Below are 22,717 nucleotides of genomic sequence, written 5' to 3' on the forward strand. Positions count from 1 at the left end.
AAGCTTAAGGAAGCTAGCCATCAATCTTTTAGCAAATTTCCTTCTTTTCTTTAGAAAAAGATCCCTACATAAACCATGATAAGGTTTGGCCGAGGTGGCTATTAGCCGACGACCGACCTGCGGGTTAGAGAGTTGGCAAACATGCGATAAGAGGGCCAACATCAAGGTGGCCGAGTCGAGGGGTTATGACTAGACTAGATCTAAATTGCGGGAAACTGTTGTTAGAAGTCACAATCAAATATTGCAGAGAAATAAAATTTATGCAACTCTTTCTTACTATCCATTGAAACACTAATCAGCACTCGCTGCTCAGCGAGAGATTCATCATTGTGTGACACTCTCCTTACAGTTCCTGTGTTCACAATGCTTTATTTACTTTTAACTAATACAAATAACCACAAAACTCAGTTAAACAGTGTAGTGCTAGCTAGCTAGCTAGTTTTATCCACAATTCAAACTTCATTTGCATTTGGGCAATGGAGAACCACAGAGGCAATCGTTCCCGACAAACGATTTTGCCGGGAACTTTGTCCTCGGTAGCTGACCACACAAGTGATTGTAACTAACATTCAATTTTGTGAGCCCTGAAACCGCGGGAGGCACCTTCCCAAACACCAAATTGTGTGACAAATCCAAGTGCTTCAAGGTCTTGACAAATCTCACTCTCTCCAGGTTAAATTTTAACTTGTTTCCAGAAGCATAGAACCCCACCAAGTAATCAGTTCTGTTCAAAATCTTTACTGGACTTCCGGTTATTTCGTTCTCGGAAAGATCGATGTAATCATAGAAGTAAGTCTCCGCAGGCTTCCAGTCATCCAAATTAATCTTGAGCCCACATTTTGCTAACTTCAAAGAAAATATTATAGGAGAGGCTGTAACCCATTGAGGAATGCTCTTCAAATGGAATTGATTATAAGATAAATCCAACGACTCTATACCTTTTACCTGCATATCCGGAAACGGGTCCACCAGAGAATTACGGGACAAGTCCAAGTTAAAGATCTTGGTGAGATTAACGAAACTTTTGGGAACAGTCCCTGAGAATCGGTTCCAAGACAGATCCAACGTGTCCATGGCATGGAATTTTCCCAGAAAATCAGGGATTTTCCCCGTCAGGGAGTTGTGTCCGAGCTCAAGGTAACCTAGAAATGGCGCTAAGACAGAAATGCTTTCTGGGATTTTTCCAGTGAACGTGTTGTGAGAAAGCCTTATACTTCTGAGGTTCGAAAAGCCCGAAAAGAAATCCGGTATCGCCCCAGACAATCGGTTCCGCTCCAAATGTAGTAGGGTCAGGTTCCTCAGCCGTTGAATGCTAACAGGAACCGTGCCGGTCAGAAGATTACCACCGAGTTTCAGCTGCGTCAACCGAACCAAATTACCGATCGAACTCGGTATAGGCCCCGAGAATCGGTTTCCACCCAAGCTTAGCACGTCCAGTTGGGTCAATTTACTAATGTTGTGAGGTATAGGACCCGATAGTTTATTGTTTTCGATATAAACATACAGAAGTTTTGGGAGGCTAAACAGAAAAGAAGGGAAAGGGCCACTTAAGTTTTTAAGATCCATGAGATAGACTCCATCCAGAAACTGTAGTTTCGAAAGTGAAGGCGAAATGGTACCAGATAAAGTAGTGGTTGCATTGTTGGGTTGGCCAGCAATGGACATAGCCGTGACCCGTTGGCCGCTGAGGCAGGTGACGCCTAACCATGTGCAGCAGTCTGTTCCTTTCTTCCATGAGGAGAGCATACCAGACGGGTCGGCCCGAATTCCCGACTTGAAATCCAGCAACCCGATCTCATCGTCCACATGGCATCTTGCTGCTGAGGCTGTGAGTGTTAGGCTGAGTATTAGAGTTAGAGTAGCGAATAATTTGAAGAGAGGTGAAAGAGAAGGCATATTGGTCGTACACGGAGAGACCAGGGTATTGGCAAAATAGCTGTTTTTAAAAGGAGATCTTAATTATCACTCGTTCAAAAAACCATGTGCTGTTATCGAGTTTGTACGAAGGTTCTAAAAAAACGTGAAGAGTCTCGACATATGGATATCGAGCTTTAAGTTTTTTCAAATTTAAGTGAGATTAGTACAGACTTAAACGTGAAAAAACGTTTTTTATCTTTGGTGTAATTGTAATTATCTCAAATCAATAAATAGATAAAATAATACATAAATATTATAAATTTAAGTCTGATGCATTAATTCTCATATTTATAAAAACATAAAAATCTCAAAATTACAATCTTTATTTGTTTTTACAACTAAACCACATTAAAAAATACTAAATATTTGTCGAATCATTCTTAGATACACTTAATCACAATTAAATTTTAAAATAAACATCTAAATTATAAATCTAATTTATTATTTTAAAATAAAAAGACATACCTTCAAATTAAAAAATTAAAAATAAACAGATACGATTAATTGTGCTTAAATACGCTTAATTAAACATTTTAATTACGTTTAATTTGGTCAAATTATAGTTTGACCGCTTTTCTTGGAAACGGACGTTTTTGTCGAGCTTCAAACTTAAATACGCTTAAGCTCATTTTTTAAAACACTAGTTTTTATGCCCTTATAACAAAAGAACGACGAACAATAAATCATTGTTGGTTCGACTCGACTGAGAACCGATCATTAGACCATAACCAAAAACTATTGTACCGGTCAGACCCAAGTTTGGCAAAAATTGAATTTTACTTTATTTATTAATGATTTGAAGATCGGAAAAGTGGAGCTTGTCTCCACAAATTTGTCAAATAGTGCAGCTAATTATCATTGTTTTTTTTACAGGTGGGAGGCACAAAATAGTCGAAGGCCACTTAGGAGTTCGGACCAATTAATGAACTGCAACTCAATCCATGTGGGAAAAAATCCTTCATATAATTTATTTGAATTAATTTTAATTTTTGAAAACTATTTTTTTGCTGGCTCGTGCCTGTTGGTTTTATATATTTTTTTACGTGGACACTTGATCCCGGTGGTGTGAATGAATTTTGAGTTGTCAAATAAATACGTTAGAAATGGGACTTTTTGCTAATGCACTACATAAAAGAAAAAAATTGACGTCTAGCTTTCTTAATCTTTGACGACAATGGTAGGTAGTGCGCGATTAAAGCAGACCCAATATATTTAGGTATAGTTTGGATTTTGATACATTTGATAAATGAATAATTAATAAGTTTTCATGTTTCGTACAATTTTTAAAGGATAGGTCTCTTGTGAGACGGTCTCACGAATCTTTATCTGTGAGACGAATCAATCCTACCGATATTCACAATAAAAAGTAATACTCTTAACATAAAAAGAAATATTTTTTCATGGATGACCCAAATAAAAGATTCGTCTCACAAAATACGACCCGTGTGACCGTCTTATACAAATTTTTGTCATTTTTTTAAAAGCCCAATAAACTCGCATGCATCCGAACCTAAATGCTCGCCCCTCGCATGTGCAAAAATATCTTAGTAATCATGAAATAATAAAAATTTATTATGATAAAAATGATATTGACATTATAATCCAACAGACAAATTAAATATTTTTTTTTATTAAAATCATACCAAAAGATTCAATATTTTATCATAACATCTTACTTATCCTCAATTTATCATTTTACTATATATCATACACTCATATCCTACGCATAAAACCATGCTTAGTTATTAAATTAATATTCTAATTATAAAAATTTAACAATTTATAAAAAAATTTGACGGTAATTATAATACTTGATTAAATAAAAGACAAATGTGGAAGTTGTAGGAAAAACAAATGAGAATAAAGCATACGGTAAGTTTTTACATCTTTCTTATTTTTAGGGTTAATTTTGAAAATCCTGTTTATTATATATGATCAGTGTGCCACTTTTCATTGAATACCATATCCATCCATGTCAAAAAAAGTGAAGGACGGGTGGAGTGGCCAATTTGATGACTCCTGGATCGTGGCCAAATTAGAAACATATTCCAAACTGGTTTGAAAATAAAAATTTATGTACATTTGTGTGGTCCCTCCAACAGCTGAAGAAGATGAGTACAGATTAAATTAAAGCAGCTAAAACACAACAAAAGTTGTCCAAAATTTGCTTCAACTAGCATAAAAATGGTTGGTATATCACAGATTTCATCTCATGTTACCCTCCCGCAGAACGTCTATCATGTTGAATATCCTCTTGTCTGAATTTGATTTAACCTGTATACACGAAACACTCTATATTTGAATATACCCACAGGAGAATAAAACCGCGTGCAATAAAGAAAAGTTAAAGCTCTTATGAGTATTTTGGCGATAACACCGTGTGACGAAACAAGCTACTAAGTGCAGAAGTTAAATGAGTGGTTGTGTGCTGATTAAATTAGAAATGAGCATGCTAAGAGAGTTCGAGTGACATTGATAGAGAAGAAAATTAAGGCTAGACATTCGAGTTGGTTTAGTTGTATTCAATGTTGGTACCGAGATGCACATACTGAGTGATGAAAGCAGATACAGATCGCAGAACCATTAGGAAGATGGAGTTGCTAAGAATGGAGTAATTGATTTGGGATCACTAGTTAACGGATATGATACAAGTTCATCAAATCGAACACTAGCTAAAGAAATTTTAAGAATTACCTTCTTGGCAAGAAAAAGAATTGCATCCACAGTACCTTCTGCATAGATTGATCTACCACAAACATTGTGCTGAAACTCAAAGGAAACACTTTTCCCCACGTATGTATTTTTTTAAAAAAGGGGGGAAAAAGCAAAAACAGTAAATAAGGAGAGTGAATGGAGAATATATAATATTACACTTGAAAGTAAATGAGATCAAATAGAAATGACGAGTCAACTGAAGATATTTACGTGCCGTCAGGTGATGACAGATGATACATGTGAAATGCATGACCAGATAAATGCTCTTCCGGGACTCCCACCATCTCGGTTTGTAACTTTGGGTCTCGAATTTGCAATACCTGATAGGACCAGAAAATAAGAATTGTTTATGAAAACATCATTCAAGTCCCTATCGAGAGAAGACAGCTGCCAACCCTGGTTTTCCAGGGTAATAAGATAATGCTAACTAGTTTTTAAGTAAACAGAGTAAAAGGATCTCGAGCAACAACGAAATTCGCTAATCAACAACTCTACAGGTAAGGAAAGAGGTTGGATCGTGAAGGATGGATTCCACACTTCTTCTACTCATACCTCTCGAAGTATGGTTTTTTTTTTTTTTTTTGTACAACTCCAAGTATGGTTCTTCGATATGCTTCTTGTTCACTTACAGATCTCCTATCACACTTCATTCCTCAACTTACACCGTGATATCTTCCTATTGGTTTCAGTTTCTAGTGGGTAAATATATCAAAACAATAAATCAATCCTTCTACCTAAAAAAGAAAGAGAGGATAGAAAAGGTACAGGTATGCCAGCCAGCTGCCTATGAATTATCTAGGTCACAATTATTGGATCATTGAACTTGATAATGGAAAGAGTTGCAAAAAGATTATTTTGCCACAAATATGTTAGCTTCATTCTACGTATAATTATAACTCAAGACAAACTTCACGCAAAAGCAAAAAGTCACCAAATCCAAATCAGAACACAGTGAAGCAACAAAAAGACTAAACATGCAAGACTTTTCTTTACACGTTGAATTTAATTTGTGCCAAAGGGATAACTAGGTGCTAATTTCCTCAATGACTTGACCTCCATTTCCATAAAAAAACAATAATTATTATTATATCTCCATAACTTCTCACCTGATCTAGTTCGTAGGAAACTCCAAGTTTCTGAAAGCAAGAGATAACATCCTTGGCAGTTCCAGAAATGTCCAATTTACTTGCTTGATGGGACTCCATCACCTTGTATAAAATTTGAGTGTAAGAATATATGTTTATTTCAACTAGAAAACAGATTACAAGGTAAAAGACTGAGAAAAAGTAAGACCATTAAGTTGAGGTAAATACGTATTAACAGGAATGATGGTAAAACCAAGAACTCAAGATCAATGGTGACACGATGAAAGGCTTCAGATTGCTTATGCACCAACCCTATACTACTCGAATCTTATCGTTGAGAGTACAGAAAATATACCTCTAACTTATACCCAGAAAATGCTCCAGAAAATTGTTCTGCCATAATTTTCATGGCTGCAAGAAATGCTACCACGAAAACTTATGCACCAACCCTATACTATTAAAATCTTATCATTGAGAGTACAGAAAATATACCTCTAACTTATACCCAGAAAATGCTCCAGGAAATTGTTCTGCCATAATTTTAATGGCTGCAAGAAATGCTACCACCTACGAAAGGTCAGGTAAACAAGTTTTAAAATGCAATAAAAGTATACGAGTCCGAAGTCAAATAAATTCTTAGCACCTGTTTTCCCATTTGAGGTGAGATCACAGCATAAACCTTTGAGTCCTCCACAGTTTTATAGAGCAGTTCCCTGTCTCCTCCAGTGGTTCCTATCACAAAGGGTACCCCAACTTTGCAATATAGAGCAGCATTTTCTGTTTACCGCATCAAGATAACACAAAATTATCAGATTTCAGGATAACAGCAAGAGCAGCAAAATCATTAAAATTTCAAATTTATTAAACACCCTCAACCATCTCAAAGTCAGAAGTATAAACACTAAACGAAATCAAACATTACTATGAAAAGAAATAAGAGTGTTTACCATTAACAGCAGTCGGAACAGTATAGTCGACGACGATCAAATTCGGGTAATCATCAAATGTAGAAGCCAGAATCTTTTCTCTATCCGTATGACCATGCACTTCAATCTGTTTTCCACCGGCATCCACGATTTTTCCAGCGTCATCTGGACCTCCTAATGCCACAGGCACAGGATCAAGTCCAGCAGATATAGCTGCCTCAAGAACAGCCCTTCCCATTTTTCCTGTACAACCGTTCACCTGCAACAAACATTGTGTGGACCCATTTATATGCTAAATGTGAATAACGTTCTTCGACACAACAAGGATTTACCATGACAGGAATCCCAACATTTTTTGATACAGCCGAATGAGACAATGCCACAGATTGAACTGAGGCACCTGACATAGTCACGAAAAGCTTTCGACTGTGGCCAGACCTAATTCCTACTGAGCTTTCAAGCCGCGAGAAAGAAGACGGAAGGGGTAGATTACTGAGCTGCGAAATTGCATAGGTGATATTTAGCGAGGTATCAGCCAGGAAAGCCATTAACGACCTGGGTGACGGACTGCGTGGAGTTTGGAGAGGAAGGAGAACAAGGGCAGCACAGCAGGGTTTTTTGTGTATGCACAAAGGGCGACCAGCAATTTCTGTAGTTACTCCATTTTTATTATATTATCTTGTTTTTTCGGCCGCCTAATCTGGGTGACTTTTAAGCTTTTTATTTTTTAATTAATAATTAATACTAATCTTGATCAAAAATAAAATTTTATTATATCAATAGTCCAAACTTTATTGTACTAATTAATATTCTACAAATTTAATGTTCTCAATGTGAAAATTTGATGGATAAACAAATAATTATTTTTACTTTTAATGTATCAGTCTGTAAATCATGTTAGATAAGTAAGACACATTTGACAAAATTTGTACAACATACTCATCCAATAAAAATGTTATAACAAAAATCAAATTCATCACCACTAACCAAATACTTACTTAACTCGTTCCCTTTATAGGGAGTTTAAACATAATTAAGCAGTGTTAAAACATTATGTCTACATAAACTATTGTTATTGTTGATATTATTTTAAAAACTTCCTCATCTTTTAAAAAAAAAAAAACTCGTTATTTTTTAAAAAATAATTGTTTCCACCGACAAATTATTTCAAAATCATAAATTTAAACGTATACAATGATTTTACAAATGTTGAACATGGTAGTATATATCTTCTTTTCAACAAATTAATCGAATAATTGTGTGAGTTGGATGAAATGATAAACAATCTGGGATATAGAGATGATAAATGATAACATAATAAATTAAGTTTGTAACATTTGAGTTTATTATATAATGAAATAAAGACATGTAATCAACAAATGTCTTATTAAGATAAGATCATAATACCACCTCTTAGGTTGATACCGACGTAAAGTCACCTCTTAGGTTGATACAGTGTAACCTCGTAATTCCATTTTCTTCACGTAAACGTGCAATACGTACGTATATATATTATATATATGTATAAAGCACCAGCATGAACATGATTCTTGAAACTAGTATCCAATACGCGAACGGGTATTGAACAGAAAACATGGAGCCAAGGCTGAACAAATCTTGGTTCGAACTCTCAGCATATGAATGAACACATACAAATGAGAGAAATGCGTTGGATAGCGAGAAACTGAACATATTTTGCTGCCCAAAGCAACAGCTGCACCATATCACGGCAAAGTATGCTACACCAGGTGAAAACCCTTCATTCGCCATGGGGCCGAAACAATCCACCGGGTTTATTTTATAGACATTCCCTCATTTCACAGAGAGAGTTTAGGCCTCTAGACTTTGTTAACCAAATCTTTAATAAAATCATCTAGAAGGGTAGTAATTAATAGTCACGCAAATCATGTCGTCGTGACCTAGAACGACTGACGTTATCCAACGTGGATAAATGAAATCTGTGGCTGCGGCTGTAATCGATACCATCGTTGTACACGGTTGGGTGGGGGTGGCGTTCAGATACATCAAAGGGAACTGGAAAATCAGAAAAAACTTACAAATGTAAGTAATCGTTACAGATCTATAAAGAATCCAATAAAACAAGCAAATCAATGAGGGGAAAAATTATTCATCACCTCGCCCATGATTACTTCTGTGCTCCGGAAAATGGCGTGATGTTGGTAATCCCATAGATTGTGGTGAGAATTCCCCATGATTACCTGGTAGAGGATGTGGCCTCGGTTTGAAAGGAGAATTAACAGTGGGTGACGTCGGTATTTGTAAACTCACAGATGGCTTGTCTTGGCCAGAAATCTGTCGCACAAAATGGAATTCGTCACTGCTGCTCATTATAAAGCAACTATTAGAAATTAGGCTACCGGTTGTCCTCATGCCCCCAACGAGTGTGGCATCTAAATATGTGCAAGCTTCTTTATGTCATTTAGAAGTAAAAAATTGTCCTTACGGAATCAAAAGAAAAGCCAGATACCAATCTTGAAGAAAAAATAAATGAAAGGAATATTCAGAATTTCCAAACTCTTGCCAAGAGGCTTACCCCAAACTTCAATGTTTTCTTGTAGAGTGTCACTAGACCGGAGAAAAGCTTGACAGCATACTCTGCAATCTCTTCTGACTCATATTCAGCAAATGCAAAGCCTTTTGGCTTGCCAGTTTCCTTGTCTCGGGGGATATGCAACTCCACAACACGGCCAGCTTGAATGAGAATATCATACAGTACCCTTTCACCCACTCTATCATCAATGTTTCCTGGACAAGCACTTCAATGACTATTAGTTTTCAAACAAGACCAACTTCGACCAAGAAAGCGGAAAGCAAAAATTTAAAGGTGTGAATTATTCTAAATGTAAGTCTATTCTTTCTCCCAACGCATCAATGAAAACACGGATTTCTATTAGCCGTATTCTCATCGAAATCAAACAACGTGAGTGGGACGATATGGGAAGGAACGGGCATCAGAATCGAAAATATGATCCGTACTCATGCCTATGCCAATTATTCGGAGATGAATAATGATCAACCCAGAGCAAGGTAACACTGCCATATGGTGGTCTTTTCAGGGGGGTGGACAACTTACAATATATCCATTGGCAACAGTGGGTTGAATTAAGCTCTCATGCACTGGTCTTTCACCACTTCTTCGGCTTTACGGCCTAACCCCACTTGGCGTGTAAGATTAAAAAGAAAAAGGAAAAGACTTCCCTTTCTAAACTTCAACATGAATTGAAACTTTACTAGATAAAAATTTCAGTTCGTTTTCTTTTTCAGAATTAGAACAAACAAAAGATAGAGCATCAGTCACAATTACCAAATCTCCGAAAACCAATTAAGCAACTAATGACGGAAACTACGTCTTCAATATAAACTGTACAAAAGAAATTACAAAGGCAACGAAAGGGTTTCAAACTACGAATGCCCTAATAATTATTTCCAGCCAAACCAAATTGAAAACACAAGCGATCGGGTCATAACTCACCAATATATATGGAGGAACTCGAGTTGCTAGCCATGATTTGTGGAAGAAACAGCAGCAATTTCTGAATGTACGGAGTTATCGGATGAGACCCGAAGAGTGAGGAGCGTGGTGTGCGATCCGACAACGTATTGTGGATTGGATTGGATTGGATTGGATTGGATTGGACATGGAAGACAAGTGGGCCATTTGGTAAAGTAAAGTACGGGCCTGTCATTAGGCCTTTTGGGTTTAGTATAGTCCATAAGGTCCCAATTATGGGTTGGGTTTCCCCGAAATTCAATAAAAGCTTCAATATTTTTATTTAAAATATAAATTTGTTTATAAAGTTACCATATTTATGATTATTAGTCTCTTATTTCCTATCGTCGATTTGTTTTTTTTATTCAAATTCATTTTGTATTATTCACAGATCGAAACTCACAGACCTAATCATCACTGAAGGTGGAAAAGTTCCACGTCCCAAGAACCCAGCAGGTTCAGAAATACAATATATATTTTATGAAGCTCACACGTATATATATAGATTTAAAATATATTACATTCAATTTTGTTTGCAATTCTAAAACAAAGTAGGTCTACGGTCTCACGAATATTTATATGTGAGACATGTCAATCCTATCGATATTTACAATAAAAAGTAATACTCTTAGCATAAAAAGTAATACTTTTTCATAGATGACTCAAATAAGATACGCGTCTCACAAAATACGATCCGTGAAACCGTCTCACACAAATTTTTGTCTTTCTAAAAAAATTATAATTCCTTAAATAAATGATGTAATAGTTTTCCAAGTCGGCAAAATAATATGTATTATATAAATTTGATACTTAATTTATGGAACTTATGATATATAAATAAGAAAGAAATAAATCTGAGCCGAATTCATTGCAAATCAGCGACGCCATTATCGCATTTCTTGTGTTAGTCTCCATTTTTCCGGCAAGAAAGTGGGCTCTTTTCGTCTTTGTATTTTCCCTCTTTGTTGTTGTTACTGTCTTTTCCTTTCACCTGAATGAAACCATTTGCTGGGTGGCGACTGCCGTAAAATTTCATATTCGAGGACAATCAGACGCCTACTACAACTACAACATCCGCGGTTTGATATTTTATTATATATTAATTGATAAAGGCGTAACTTTCAGTGGAGGCAATCCCTCAATTCCGTTACAGTACGACGGAAGCAGCAAGATCAATTCCTTTTTCTCTCTTCTAATCAGTTGATTCAGATACAGCTTTCGAGTGTAGACATCGGATTGGCGATTTTGAGTTTCAACAATTTCCAGGACCTGATTTGGAATCAGGGGATTTAGGTGAAACAAATTGTTTTCTTCTTATTCAGATCGTTTTCTTTCAATCTTCCAGCTCTATCTTGCCTATCTGGATCGCTAAATCAAACCCTTTTGTTTTGTCGGTCAATTCATTTCCCTCGATTTGATTCTAGCCATCAAGACTATTACAAGATTTTTCTTGAACATCATAGTTGTTGAGCTCCGATAGATTTTGGTTTCATATGTAGTGGTTTAAACTGTACCACACACATCATCAGGCATCAGCCTCTTGTGAAATTTATTCGTGGTTCATAAAGTATCCTTGATAGAATCCATAGCAGTATGAAGAAAATTATAGTTCCTGGTTATGCAAATGCGGGGACTTGCTTAATTTGTTTTATCAGTGCATGGAAATTTTGATCTTAATCCTACTATGATCTATTTTCATTTCCATTGGTTTATTTTATTCATTGTCACGGCTGATTTTACCTTTGAAATACATGGTGTTTGATTCCACGCAAGCAATTGAATCTTAGAACTTATGTTGTGTAATTCAACGTTTTCATTGTTCAGGCTAGGAAATTGAGACTTTTTTCTCGATGTCCACCTTTTAAACCCCTTTTTGACCCGGGAGACAGGGCTATTGTCTACCCCGATTGATTTTTTTTTTTTTGGCAATTCTTCATGTAATTTTCATCAATTCAAGTTTCACCCCCAAAAATGTTTCACTGCCCCCTTTCCTGCCCTGGTTAACTTCACTGGAATTCTTACGTCCAACTTTCCCCTGTTTAGTTTAAATTATCTTTATCATTACGATTAAAATAGCTCCTTTGACTTTCGTTGTAGGATATTACTGGTGTTTTTTTTATGGTAGAAGGGTTCTCTGATAGCAGCACTTGGACTTGATGTGCAATGCAGAGGTCACGCAGAGCTCTTCTACAAAGAAGAGCTTTGGAGAAGGCTATTTATGGACGAAACCAATTATATAAGGTTTCTCTTTCTTTTGTAATTGTTCTATGGGGTCTTGTGTTCCTCTTGAATATATGGATTGGACATGGTGATGGTCGAAAAGGTCAGTATTCGTCTTGAAGAACTCTTTTACTGATTACAAGTACGAACATTTTCAATTCACGGGTTTGAAGCTGATAGTTACTTGTTGTGGAGCAACTATTGTTCAGTTATTTGTACGGTCAGCTATGTGGCACAAGAGTCTAAATGTAACGCTTGATATGTTATTCTGGTTTGACTACTTTGAGTTTTACCATTACTATGAGTTATAATTTTAATAGTAGTGGTAAATGCTTGGTTTCACACATCATACAAGTTGTATGTTGTCTAACTTCAAAGTTTGTTGCCGTGGTTATATTGATTTTTTTATCAAGATTGTTGAAATTGTTATTGTATGCATGATGTATTTGTTTTCAACAACTGAACTTTGCTTGCCTTCTGGTGGATGTAGATGAATATCTAGAACTTTCTTTTGATACAAGAACAAGGAATGAAGACAAAGAGGCGTGTGATGGGGATTCAAATTCTGTATTACATGAGAATAGGCATCACTCGGAGGGAACTGAATCTGAAGTTTGCTTTGTTAAGTCATCCGTTAGTGATACGGAAACAGTTTTCAGTAATGTTGAAAAACAGGATACATTGGAAAGTATAAGCCCCGAGTCTGAATCTGCACTAAATTTAAATTTACCCTCATATTCAGAAAAGGAAAAACATAAAAATGATCGGTCATTACATACAGCAACAATTGGCCTCGATGAATTTAGGAACAAAGCATTGAGTTCTAGAAGTAGATATCTTAGTGACGAGTCTGGAAGCATTATGCATAGAGTGGAGCCTGGGGGAACAGAATACAATTATGCTTTGGCATCAAAAGGAGCAAAGGTCTTGTCTTACAACAAGGAAGCTAAGGGTGCTTCAAATATCTTAAGTAGTGATAAGGACAAGTACCTTCGAAATCCGTGCTCTACCGATGAGAAGTTTGTCGTGATAGAACTTTCCGAAGAAACCTTGGTGGATACTATTGAACTAGCAAATTTCGAGCATCATTCCTCCAATCTAAAAGATTTCGAGCTACAAGGCTGTGCTGTTTATCCTACAGATTCATGGGCTGAGCTTGGAAGTTTTACTGCTGCAAATGTGAAGCTTGCTCAAAGATTCGTTCTTCCGGACCCAAAATGGGTGAGATATCTTAAGCTAAATCTTCTTACTCATCATGGTTCAGAGTTCTACTGCACACTCAGTGTTCTTGAGGTGTATGGAGTTGATGCTGTTGAGAAAATGCTCGAAGACCTCATTTCAGTTCAAGATAAGCTATTAGTATCTGAAGAAACATCAAGTGAACAAAAGCCCGTGTCAAGCATGCAAAACCCACGCGAAGATTTAATTGATAAACCCGAAGCCTCTATTGGAACAACTGACGTGAAAGTTGGAAGTGTTCCCGACCTAGTGGAAGAAATCAAGGGACAACAGGTTAACAGGATGCATGGAGACAGTGTTCTTAAAATTTTAATGAAAAAAGTTAGATCTTTGGATTTGAATGTAGCTGTTCTGGAGCGATATTCAGAGGAGCTGAACTCCAGATATTCTGAAATATTCAAACAATTCGATAAAGAAATCGGAGACAAAGGTCTCCTGCTAGACAACATCTTGTTGGACACCCAAGGATTCTCAAAAAGCAAGGACGACATGGTATGGGAAATTTACTTCTGTGATCATGGAGACCATTCAATATTATATCATAAGCTATTATTTTCATGGCTGTTTCAGATTAAGGAGATTGGTGATATTTTGTCCTGGAAAGCCCTAGTTTCCATGCAGCTGGACATTATAATCAAAGAAAACTCCCGTCTTAGGTTGCATAAATTTGATTTTCAATTTGCAATATATATAATTTGTTGGTCTTAACATTTTCTCTTGCATCTTATTTGCAGTCTGGAGGTGGAAAGAGTTGGGAGGAATCAGTTGCATTTGGAGAATAAGGGAATCATTGTTTTTGTTGTATGTTTATGTTTCGGATTCGTAGCTCTCATGAGGTTAATGATAGAGATGATATGGCCACCCCGGCAACTGAATGTGGAGAAGTCCGGGGAACTTTGGTGTGGGAGGTCTTCTTCTCCTTCTCCTTCTCCTTGGTTTTGTCTATTGCTCTCGACGACGCTTACTATGATCATCCTCTCCTTGTAGTTCTTGCAAATATTAACTCAAAACTTCATACCACCATCATTTCAGTCCATGGATAATCTTACATGGCACCGGCTGCTTAATGATCGATCTCGATGAGTCATGTGGTTTGACCATATTGATGGTTTTACCCAGAACAAGAATCCCATTAATCATCAAACTTGCATGTATTCTTGTATATTCAAACGAACAAAGAAGATTGTGTCTTTTTTTTTATACCAAGTTAATTTATTTCCTAAATAAGTTCTTATTAAGGGCCCACTATATATTATTAAATGTGTATTACGTTACTTGTTCAAATTTTATTTTATTTTTTCTCCAAAAAAATTTATTTACAAGCTTAATTTCTGCTAAGCCATCAATTTTTTTTTTCTCTAAAAATATGGTTATTATGTTTTTTCATGTTTATAAATTACTAAATTTTCATTATACTATTCATTATTAAGGAAAAAGTATTTTTCACGTGATAATACTTTTGTATCACGCAACCAGCAATTTTGAATTATTTATTGAACGACGTGTTATTTTGGAGTGATTTCCTTTCTTTGTAATCTGGGAGAAATTTTCATGCGACTCATTACAATACCTTAAGGATTTATTCAAGAATGAATATTTACTCATATAGGACAATACATGAAGAATTTATTCAAGAATGAGCATTTATCATCACGTGAGATTCACTCAAAAAAAATTGTGGATCACACCCTTAGATAGCATCTCATTAACTTTAATGGAGATCATATGTTGGATCATGTAAAAAAGTTGCACTGATAATATTCTTAAAAGATCATAAATTTCATGAAATATCCTATGCATCTAACAAATTTCTTTTTTCTTTTTCAAACTTGTAAAAAAATTTATATACTATTTTGAACGATATGGAAGCATATAACACAATCTGGCAGTTTGCAAGTGCGTGAGGTGCTAACATTTCTTTTTATACACAAAAGCTGATGAAATTACAGATACGAACTTGGCATATGATTGAATTCGAACTTACGAAAAAATGTAGAATTCGAATAAATAAATTAAAAGATGCGTCCAAGTTAAAGGATAGAGCAATAGCAAAAAGCAGAAAGAGAGAGGATGCTCATCATCGTATCTCTTTGCCCAAGACCTACCACCATATATGCTGGGAATGTTGTATTACCATAACATTATCCAATTAATACATTGCATGAGTCATGAATCTCATTATTAATACTACCAATTATTACTATAGTTGATAAATCAACGTCATCATAATCACAACTAGTGAATCATTTAAGTAAGTGGAGATACTGTTAAAGATATTAAATTAGCCACTTCATAAAACAATTTGCATGTTTGGTTAGATATCGCTAGTACATAAATAAAGTCATTCGGTAGAGACAAAATGCAGTTCTTAAATAGATTAAAGAGAAAAAAAAGTAACAGTGGGTTCACCAACATCGACTGCACGATTCTGACCCAGTTTCCTACTTACATTACAAACCATAGCAGACTTGATAAAAGAAAATGATAATAAAGTTGCATGCTTGCTGTCCATATAGAGAGAGTGCAATGGTCTAAAGACAAAGATGGCCTGCCTGAATCCTAACCATGGTTGATGCATGAGCTAGTGTAGTAGTCAAACCCAGAGACACCAAAAACATTTTGGGCTAACTTTTGATGCAATTGAAACTCCACAACCATTTCATGGAGTTCCAAACAAGCAGATTTAAAGTTCGAAAAAAAAAGTATCCATCCAAATTAACGGTTGTGTTGCAGGGATAAACTCCACAAGTTTAGCCCATTCTAATGGTTATACACATATATATATTATATATATAAACACACACTTACATAGAAAAAAAAAACGAGGTGGGATGGATAATCTCTCTTTTTCCTAAGAAGAGATGATCCATTTCTCCAACCGACAGATAAAATTAAGCAGAGTTCGAAATAGATCGGTGGGAAAAAAATAAAAATCTTTTAACCTAATTTGATTAAAAGTATTTAAATTTACAAAATACTGAGACTACGCATATTAAAAACAAAATCAGGGACCCTAATTTCCTGATCTGCAGAAATATCCAGGGAAGGTGATGTTGAAGTGTTCAACCATCTCAAGATCAACATTTTGAAACTAATTGTTAAACATTAGTAAAAAGACTGGTTTGAAATGTAGCCTTTTGAAAATGATACTCTCTGAGCCTTTCCAGGGCCGAAAGCAATGTATTAACTGGACGTAACCACTTTGCCTACTGACTTGCATGCCAAGAGGCCAGTGTTGGTATGAATGAGATGCATGTTTATGTTGTGATTCTCTGTTGCAGAAACCTTTTCTACAGCCAGAGATATGTGAGAAATCATGAAGAGATGGAGAAAGGATGATCCAAATTTGGATGCAACCCCTATGAAGGGCTGGATTTCCATGTGTGGATTAGCAGAATGCCACGGTCAGGGCGGCATGGGCCTCCACAGAGGGAAATGGGAAGAGATTAACCATGGTTAGGCCAAACGGGCTTTTGAGGAGAGTGAATATGAATCTTTCTTGATCATTTTTGCATGAATCTCTCAACGATGCAGAGCCATGGTTACCCCTGTGTCACAACAAAGCCCACTGTCAAAGATACTAGCAGTTCCTAGTTCCACAATTGAATACAGAGTAAATCAAGGAAGCAGAAATGGCTATCTTAGTTAGGGGAAAAAATCATTTTTTGCCAAACTCCATCCACAGGATTGTGTCATTTTTAGTCCTTACGATTATCAATTTTGATTCTCTTCCTATTTTCCGTCAATTAATTTTACTAAACTTCACTGCTGCTTGACATTAATATGTAACGGCTAAAATGCCACATCCCCATTGTTATAGAACCAAAAATGACAGTTTTCCCTTAATTGGGTGATCACTGGAATGGACAATTTACCAACATACCTGATTGCAGTGGACTCGGCGGGGCTATAGATAAAGGGGTGCCATAATGGTGGGGATAAAGGGCCGCAGCTGAGCTAATTGCTGGATACTGAAAGAGGTGTTGAGGAAACTGAATGCTGCCATGACCCTGGTTGGAGGTGTATCCAGTTGATCCTTCGCACCCCTCGCTGAAATTGAGATTATAAGGATAGTAGGCAGCAGCAGCGCCTGACACCAGTCCACCAGTCCCAGATCCGTACAAGGGATACTGACCTCCATTGGCTCCTCCATACACACCATAATAACTCTAAACAAATATTATGACATTGAATTAATCCGTGCAGTCTCTATCACATAGTAAATGCAATGTTTTCATCCTACATTTGGACGAATAATTTAGATTGCATTTTCCAGATTATCCAAGACCTATTTTTTGAATTCACGCTTAGATATCGAGAACCAAGAAATGTTTTGCACCTGTTAGAACTAAAAATATACACGGGAATGATCTTTTCAGCGTACATGTCACGATCATGTTGAGTAAAACCAGACTATCAACCCCAGTAATTTTGAATGTGATTTTTTTTTTATTTTAAAAAAGGTAATTTAAAAAGTAAGTGAAGATAATTCAAAATCCTGATTGGAAAAAACCCACTCTTTGATTTCTCATGTGAGATTGAGAGAGTACGAGTAATGGTGTGCTTCAAACGTTTAGGGTACTTCACAAAACCAAACTTCGCTTGTTTGAAGCCATTTTTTACTGAAAGGGTGGCTTAAATGTCGGCCATGTAGTTTCCATTAACTAGCTTTTTGAAGCAAATTACTAATTAGTGCAGGGATTAGTTTTGCGCAAACGTACCGCAGGGTAAGCATATTCAGCAGAGAATGGAGCGTACCTGCATGAAAATGTTCGTCAAGGATGATTAGAAGAGTTGTAATTGGAGATATAAAACGTTAATGTTCATTTAGTCTGTTATTTATCAAGCATATGTATTGCAAATCAGTAAATTAGACCACAGGTGGTGGAAGACCCAGCAAGAAAGAGGGGGTGTTGGCCGTTGCATCTAAAACAAATTTTGAGATCCATATACCGATTTAAAGTTAATGAGGCCTTTTTACAGAGGCATATATATCCAGATGACAGAGAATCAGTAAAAAAAAAAAAAGTACTTGCATGTAGCTGATTTTGGAATCTATTACACCCAGTTTCTTATTTACTATAGCAACTCAAAAAAAACTTCTCATGATTATTGAAGAGTATGATGGACGTTGCTGGGTCAGAACACTGTCGTTCAAAAGAGAGAAAGATGAAAGAATTATATTACATGTATTATTTGTCGGTAGGTTGTCTTTGTTAACAGAGTGTGTGAGAAAGAGAAGAAAGAGGAGAGAGAGATGTGATTTGGTGGAAATGATGATGGAGGGTGGTGGAATATCAGGTAGCATGCGTGAATAGAACAGAACCAAACAATTATCTAGCCAGCTAATATAATGAGATTGGGTGTGAATGAGTTGGCAATGCACGTGTGTGCAGCCTTAAATCACAAACATAAGGAGGAAAAGCGAACAATATGCGCAATAAAGTATGCGTCCCATCTCGACACGGTCCCAGAATTTTAATTCAATTTAGGAAGGGCAAATAGATGGAAAAATGAATCGAGCCGGTACAACTGTAGGCCCGATTCGAATTTTGTTCCAGATATTTTTGGAAGTAACGTTCCGAGCTTATTTCGAATATGTTCGAATACATTTTGAACTGAAGCCAAAATAATACTAAGCACTATAAACTCAAACCTAGAGCTCGATATGGTAATGGGGCGAAACTAGAATTTTTGAAAAAATGCACAATTAATTATTTTTAACGCCAGACTGGAGATTGCCACCATCACCTTTGGTGGATCCGCCTATGCCCACACGCATTCGCGGAATTTACCAACATTATAAACCGTGTACATACCCATAGAGAAAATTGTAGCTAGGAATCCCTTGTTGGACAGAATAATGAGGGAAGCCGTTTCCGGCGGCCTGATTGAATACTCCGGCAGCCTGAATGTGATGATGAAAACCCCCCATCACCCTCGTGTTCCTCATCCCACCTGCATCCACAACAAAAAAAACAATGCCCATTATTGACTAAAATCTAGAGCTTTGATTCACACATAATTCTTTATGACAGAAGGAAATTTAATTTTACATTTCAGTACAGACCGGACAGCGACCTTTTACTTTATGTGAAGAAAATTTACACGCAAATAAAGTAGAAAGTGCCTTCGCCTTGGAATGAAAGAACAACCCGTCATATCTTGTGCCAACTAAGCTGTGGTTGTAAAGCATTTCTCAACAATTCATACATTCAAACCAATAACAAAGAACAGAGGACCCTGACTTAAAGCTAAAGGCATATTGGCTTCAATCCCACGTTTATAAAACTCTCCATGATATCCCAACAAGTTAATGACCATCTCGTAAATTGTAATAACACTACACTGTGTATGCATCAAAGAACTGAGAAGTCATTCATTCGTAGATACGGCCATACGAGAGTCATAAACAGAATAACCTATTCTAATTAGCCTTGAAAGAAAAATAAAAGGAAAACAAGACATACACAGACGCACCAAATTTACCGTTGTTATTATGATTTTTTGTGTTGAGGGTAGAAGAAGTCTTAGATCTTTGAACACCCAAGGACGCGAGATTACAGTTAGCCCTCCTTCCGTCGATCACAGGATTCGCATCAACACAAGCTCTCACAGCGGCATCCGCGTCACGAAAAGTAACCTACATAGCAATCAATCATAGACATCCACCCATTATTAACAAAAAAAACTGATTAGCGAGTAAAAGTAAAGAGATGAGAGAGTCGTACAAATCCATAGCCTTTGGATCTACCAGTAGCCTTATCCGTGATGACAACAGCTTCCATGATCTCACCAAACTGCTGGAAGTAAGTTGTCATGGTGTCCTTCTGTGTCTCCCATGCCAACCCACCCACAAAAATCTTAGTGTAAGTGGTATCTCCGAACTGTCCGGTGGGCGTCATCTCGATTGGTGACCCGTGATCTGATCGGATCCGATATCTACAAATTCAGCGAGTAATTTGCCGGATCAAACTGATAACAAACAAGAAACGAAGAAATTAATCTCGATCAAGTGAGTAGAAGAGTAACTAGAAGAAGAAGAGCGAGGAAGGAGGGTGAGCGGGTGGGTGGATGTGGGAGACAAAGACAATTGGGTCAGAGTTGCAGAAGAAGAAGAGGTTAGAGAGAGAAAAATGGGAGGGAAGACAAAAGGGTTAAAAGAAAAGAATCTTCAACTTGAATTATTGAATTGTATTACTTATCATATTCACAAATCACACCCAGCCCAGCCCAGCCCCCACTTCTTTCTTTATTTATTTTAATTTAATTTAATTTAATTTAATTTAATATTTAAGTGTACAGAATCCTCGTTGTTTTTAAAAAATTGAGTTTTTGATATATTTTGAATAAATCAAAACTAAATAAATCATATCTCCCTCCTCTCTACTTCAACTTTTCTTAATCTTTTTTTTAAAAAATAAATAAATAAATTTGATACTCCCGAGAAATTTAGGATCCGATTCCAGCAAATGTCACTAGTCCATACGCAGGTTTCGAAATTACCTTGAGTCTGAAAGTACGAATAAGACCGTTAGAAGGGGGCCGGGAGGGTATCCCAGCGTAACCCCTCCGATGCTCAAGTCAGAGACTGATGATATAAATGAAGAGCAGCTAAATGTGCTGCTGAAAATAATATAGTGAATGAATGAAATTAAACACTCAAACCTAGTATTTATAAGAGAATACATGAACCTTTAATGACCTGACTTTTATTTGAATTAGATATAGGTCAGGAGCAGTGGACCCATCCATGAGGTATCAAAATTATTTTCTTTCTTTTCCTTTCTACAGAACAGACTCATGTATCTTCCCCTTTTTCTCCGTACAAAGAAATAAATAGCCCACTTGATAGAGAAGAGAAGTTAACTTTACAAAAACAATATTTTTTTTTATAATTTTTTTTTTGGGAGTAGGAGTTTATAATAATAAGTAAAAAATATAAAAGTCAGAACCCAAACCAACATCCACGATCTTCCAAAACTATATATATTATACTGATCAATGGTGATGAAATACTATGTCAATTTTGTAGTTTTATAACATGCCAATTGTTATATATCATTAAAATATCAACAATAAGATTTATATGAACAAAAAATATTTCTTCAAAAAATAAAACCAACATGCTGATACCACCTATATCATATTTAAATGTAATCCTCTGTATTCACTATCTTCAAAACACCACAAATAATATTATATACAAGGCACCGAGTCCAATAAGTTTCACGATTTTGTAAGGCTCATCATTACAAAATAAGAAAAACTCCCAACGAATTACATTTCATTTTAAGCAGCTTCTTGAATTATATACAGTCAAAAGATGTCTCTTCAGTCTTCACTATCCAATTTTTTATTTGACTGATGACAACCGCCACTATCTTTTACTTTGACCGATGAGCCAACCATTGGATTCTCCATAGGTAAGAGTGCCACATCATCTAATCTAATACATAAGAGCATCAACATTTGGTTCAAATAATTGTAACTGGGTGTTAACAACACTCACCTACATTATCACACCAATTGGACGTTTAATAGTTTGAAAAAACTGATATTTTTTTTTTTCAATTTCATCTCCAAATTTCATCCCCATCTTGATACCCGTTTTGATCCTCGCTTTCTCGACCCAAACCTACGAAGATCAAATTCACTTGCATGTTTAAATGTAAACTACACAAAGGAGTATTTCATTCGGTTATATACATTTGGTCATTTAGAATTCGATTATATACATTTGGTCATTTAGAATGCCCAATTAACTATGAACTTGTGAAGATCCATCGCATGGTTCTGAAGTCGGACAGTCACCTCACATTTCACACCAGATTTTCTCGATAATTTCTCTAATCCCATAAAGCTAACGCAAGAACATCACAAATGGATGTAACAACAGAACTCGTACCATCGAGAACAAAAGCTCTGTTGATATGATATCCATGGTTTGCTGGAACAGGAACGACCTTCACCGAGTCAAAATTCCAGGCAAAAACATTGGATGCGTAACTCCGTTTTTCGCAATATATCGATGGGACGGAGAAACATAACGATTTCTATTTTGATATTTTATGTGGCTTGTTTTAAGTATTTACATTTTTATG

At 36.2% G+C, this 22,717-nt stretch overlaps 5 protein-coding genes across 8 annotated transcripts; 1 reads left to right on the forward strand and 4 right to left on the reverse strand.

Moving 5' to 3' along the window:
- Positions 1 to 281: 281 nt before the first annotated feature.
- On the reverse strand, positions 282 to 1,941 carry LOC140968796 (uncharacterized). The gene has a single exon (XM_073429905.1). It carries the CDS (start codon positions 1,894 to 1,896, stop codon positions 460 to 462), a length of 1,437 nt encoding a protein of 478 aa, XP_073286006.1. The 5' UTR covers positions 1,897 to 1,941; the 3' UTR covers positions 282 to 459.
- A 2,011-nt stretch (positions 1,942 to 3,952) lies between these two features.
- On the reverse strand, positions 3,953 to 7,301 carry LOC140968831 (4-hydroxy-tetrahydrodipicolinate reductase 2, chloroplastic-like). Its single transcript, XM_073429951.1, has 8 exons — positions 6,976 to 7,301; positions 6,665 to 6,902; positions 6,361 to 6,494; positions 6,210 to 6,284; positions 5,739 to 5,840; positions 4,843 to 4,952; positions 4,612 to 4,699; positions 3,953 to 4,191 (listed from the first exon to the last, which is right to left on the reverse strand). Exons 1-8 carry the CDS (start codon positions 7,189 to 7,191, stop codon positions 4,123 to 4,125), a joined length of 1,032 nt encoding a protein of 343 aa, XP_073286052.1. The 5' UTR covers positions 7,192 to 7,301; the 3' UTR covers positions 3,953 to 4,122.
- Positions 7,302 to 8,106: 805 nt separating this feature from the next.
- LOC140968762 (uncharacterized) lies at positions 8,107 to 10,269 on the reverse strand. 2 transcript variants are annotated; one of them, XM_073429862.1, is made up of 4 exons: positions 9,738 to 9,941; positions 9,198 to 9,420; positions 8,779 to 8,956; positions 8,107 to 8,677 (listed from the first exon to the last, which is right to left on the reverse strand). In XM_073429862.1, exons 1-4 carry the CDS (start codon positions 9,746 to 9,748, stop codon positions 8,532 to 8,534), a joined length of 558 nt encoding a protein of 185 aa, XP_073285963.1. In that variant the 5' UTR covers positions 9,749 to 9,941; the 3' UTR covers positions 8,107 to 8,531. The 2 variants fall into 2 exon arrangements, with proteins under 2 accessions (XP_073285963.1, XP_073285964.1); XM_073429863.1 differs by lacking the exon at positions 9,738 to 9,941 and adding an exon at positions 10,137 to 10,269 and having other exon boundaries at positions 8,110 to 8,677; positions 9,198 to 9,409.
- Positions 10,270 to 11,010: 741 nt separating this feature from the next.
- On the forward strand, positions 11,011 to 14,731 carry LOC140968745 (SUN domain-containing protein 4-like). 2 transcript variants are annotated; one of them, XM_073429840.1, is made up of 5 exons: positions 11,011 to 11,447; positions 12,252 to 12,477; positions 12,865 to 14,105; positions 14,184 to 14,269; positions 14,348 to 14,731. In XM_073429840.1, the coding sequence occupies exons 2-5, from the start codon at positions 12,318 to 12,320 to the stop codon at positions 14,598 to 14,600; spliced, it is 1,740 nt and encodes a 579-aa protein (XP_073285941.1). In that variant the 5' UTR covers positions 11,011 to 11,447; positions 12,252 to 12,317; the 3' UTR covers positions 14,601 to 14,731. The 2 variants fall into 2 exon arrangements, with proteins under 2 accessions (XP_073285941.1, XP_073285942.1); XM_073429841.1 differs by having other exon boundaries at positions 11,068 to 11,084.
- Positions 14,732 to 15,962: 1,231 nt separating this feature from the next.
- LOC140968702 (uncharacterized) lies at positions 15,963 to 20,779 on the reverse strand. Of its 2 annotated transcripts, none has more exons than XM_073429760.1 (6): positions 20,345 to 20,779; positions 20,103 to 20,256; positions 19,433 to 19,571; positions 18,335 to 18,371; positions 17,497 to 17,782; positions 15,963 to 17,161 (listed from the first exon to the last, which is right to left on the reverse strand). In XM_073429760.1, exons 1-6 carry the CDS (start codon positions 20,516 to 20,518, stop codon positions 17,136 to 17,138), a joined length of 816 nt encoding a protein of 271 aa, XP_073285861.1. In that variant the 5' UTR covers positions 20,519 to 20,779; the 3' UTR covers positions 15,963 to 17,135. The 2 variants fall into 2 exon arrangements, with proteins under 2 accessions (XP_073285861.1, XP_073285860.1); XM_073429759.1 differs by having other exon boundaries at positions 20,094 to 20,256.
- Between the last annotated feature and the right edge of the window lie 1,938 nt (positions 20,780 to 22,717).

Source organism: Primulina huaijiensis, unplaced genomic scaffold (assembly GCF_012295235.1).
Source record: "Primulina huaijiensis isolate GDHJ02 unplaced genomic scaffold, ASM1229523v2 scaffold37775, whole genome shotgun sequence".
Lineage (NCBI taxonomy): Eukaryota > Viridiplantae > Streptophyta > Magnoliopsida > Lamiales > Gesneriaceae > Primulina > Primulina huaijiensis.

Bases quoted from the DNA above. Each gene is read 5' to 3' on its own strand.
- LOC140968762 (XM_073429863.1), bottom strand. From the start codon at position 10,170: ATGGCTAGCAACTCGAGTTCCTCCATATATATTG. The intron at 9,410-10,136 runs GTGAGTTATGAC...GTGCTTGTCCAG, and splicing joins GAGTTCCTCCATATATATTG to GAAACATTGATGATAGAGTG. The intron at 8,957-9,197 runs GTAAGCCTCTTG...TTTGTGCGACAG, and splicing joins AGAAAACATTGAAGTTTGGG to ATTTCTGGCCAAGACAAGCC.
- LOC140968831 (XM_073429951.1), bottom strand. From the start codon at position 7,191: ATGGCTTTCCTGGCTGATACCTCGCTAAATATCACCTATGCAATTTCG. The intron at 6,285-6,360 runs GTGCTAAGAATT...GACCTTTCGTAG, and splicing joins CACCTCAAATGGGAAAACAG to GTGGTAGCATTTCTTGCAGC. The intron at 4,192-4,611 runs GTAATTCTTAAA...TCGTGTATACAG, and splicing joins TTCTTTTTCTTGCCAAGAAG to GTTAAATCAAATTCAGACAA.
- LOC140968796 (XM_073429905.1), bottom strand. From the start codon at position 1,896: ATGCCTTCTCTTTCACCTCTCTTCAAATTATTCGCTACTCTAACTCTA.
- LOC140968702 (XM_073429759.1), bottom strand. From the start codon at position 20,518: ATGACGCCCACCGGACAGTTCGGAGATACCACTTACACTAAGATTTTT. The intron at 18,372-19,432 runs GTATGTACACGG...ATTTTCATGCAG, and splicing joins AGCTACAATTTTCTCTATGG to GTACGCTCCATTCTCTGCTG. The intron at 17,783-18,334 runs GTACGTTTGCGC...ATATTTGTTTAG, and splicing joins CTGAATATGCTTACCCTGCG to AGTTATTATGGTGTGTATGG.
- LOC140968745 (XM_073429840.1), top strand. From the start codon at position 12,318: ATGCAGAGGTCACGCAGAGCTCTTCTACAAAGAAGAGCTTTGGAGAAG. The intron at 12,478-12,864 runs GTCAGTATTCGT...TGGTGGATGTAG, and splicing joins ACATGGTGATGGTCGAAAAG to ATGAATATCTAGAACTTTCT. The intron at 14,106-14,183 runs GTATGGGAAATT...TGGCTGTTTCAG, and splicing joins CAAAAAGCAAGGACGACATG to ATTAAGGAGATTGGTGATAT.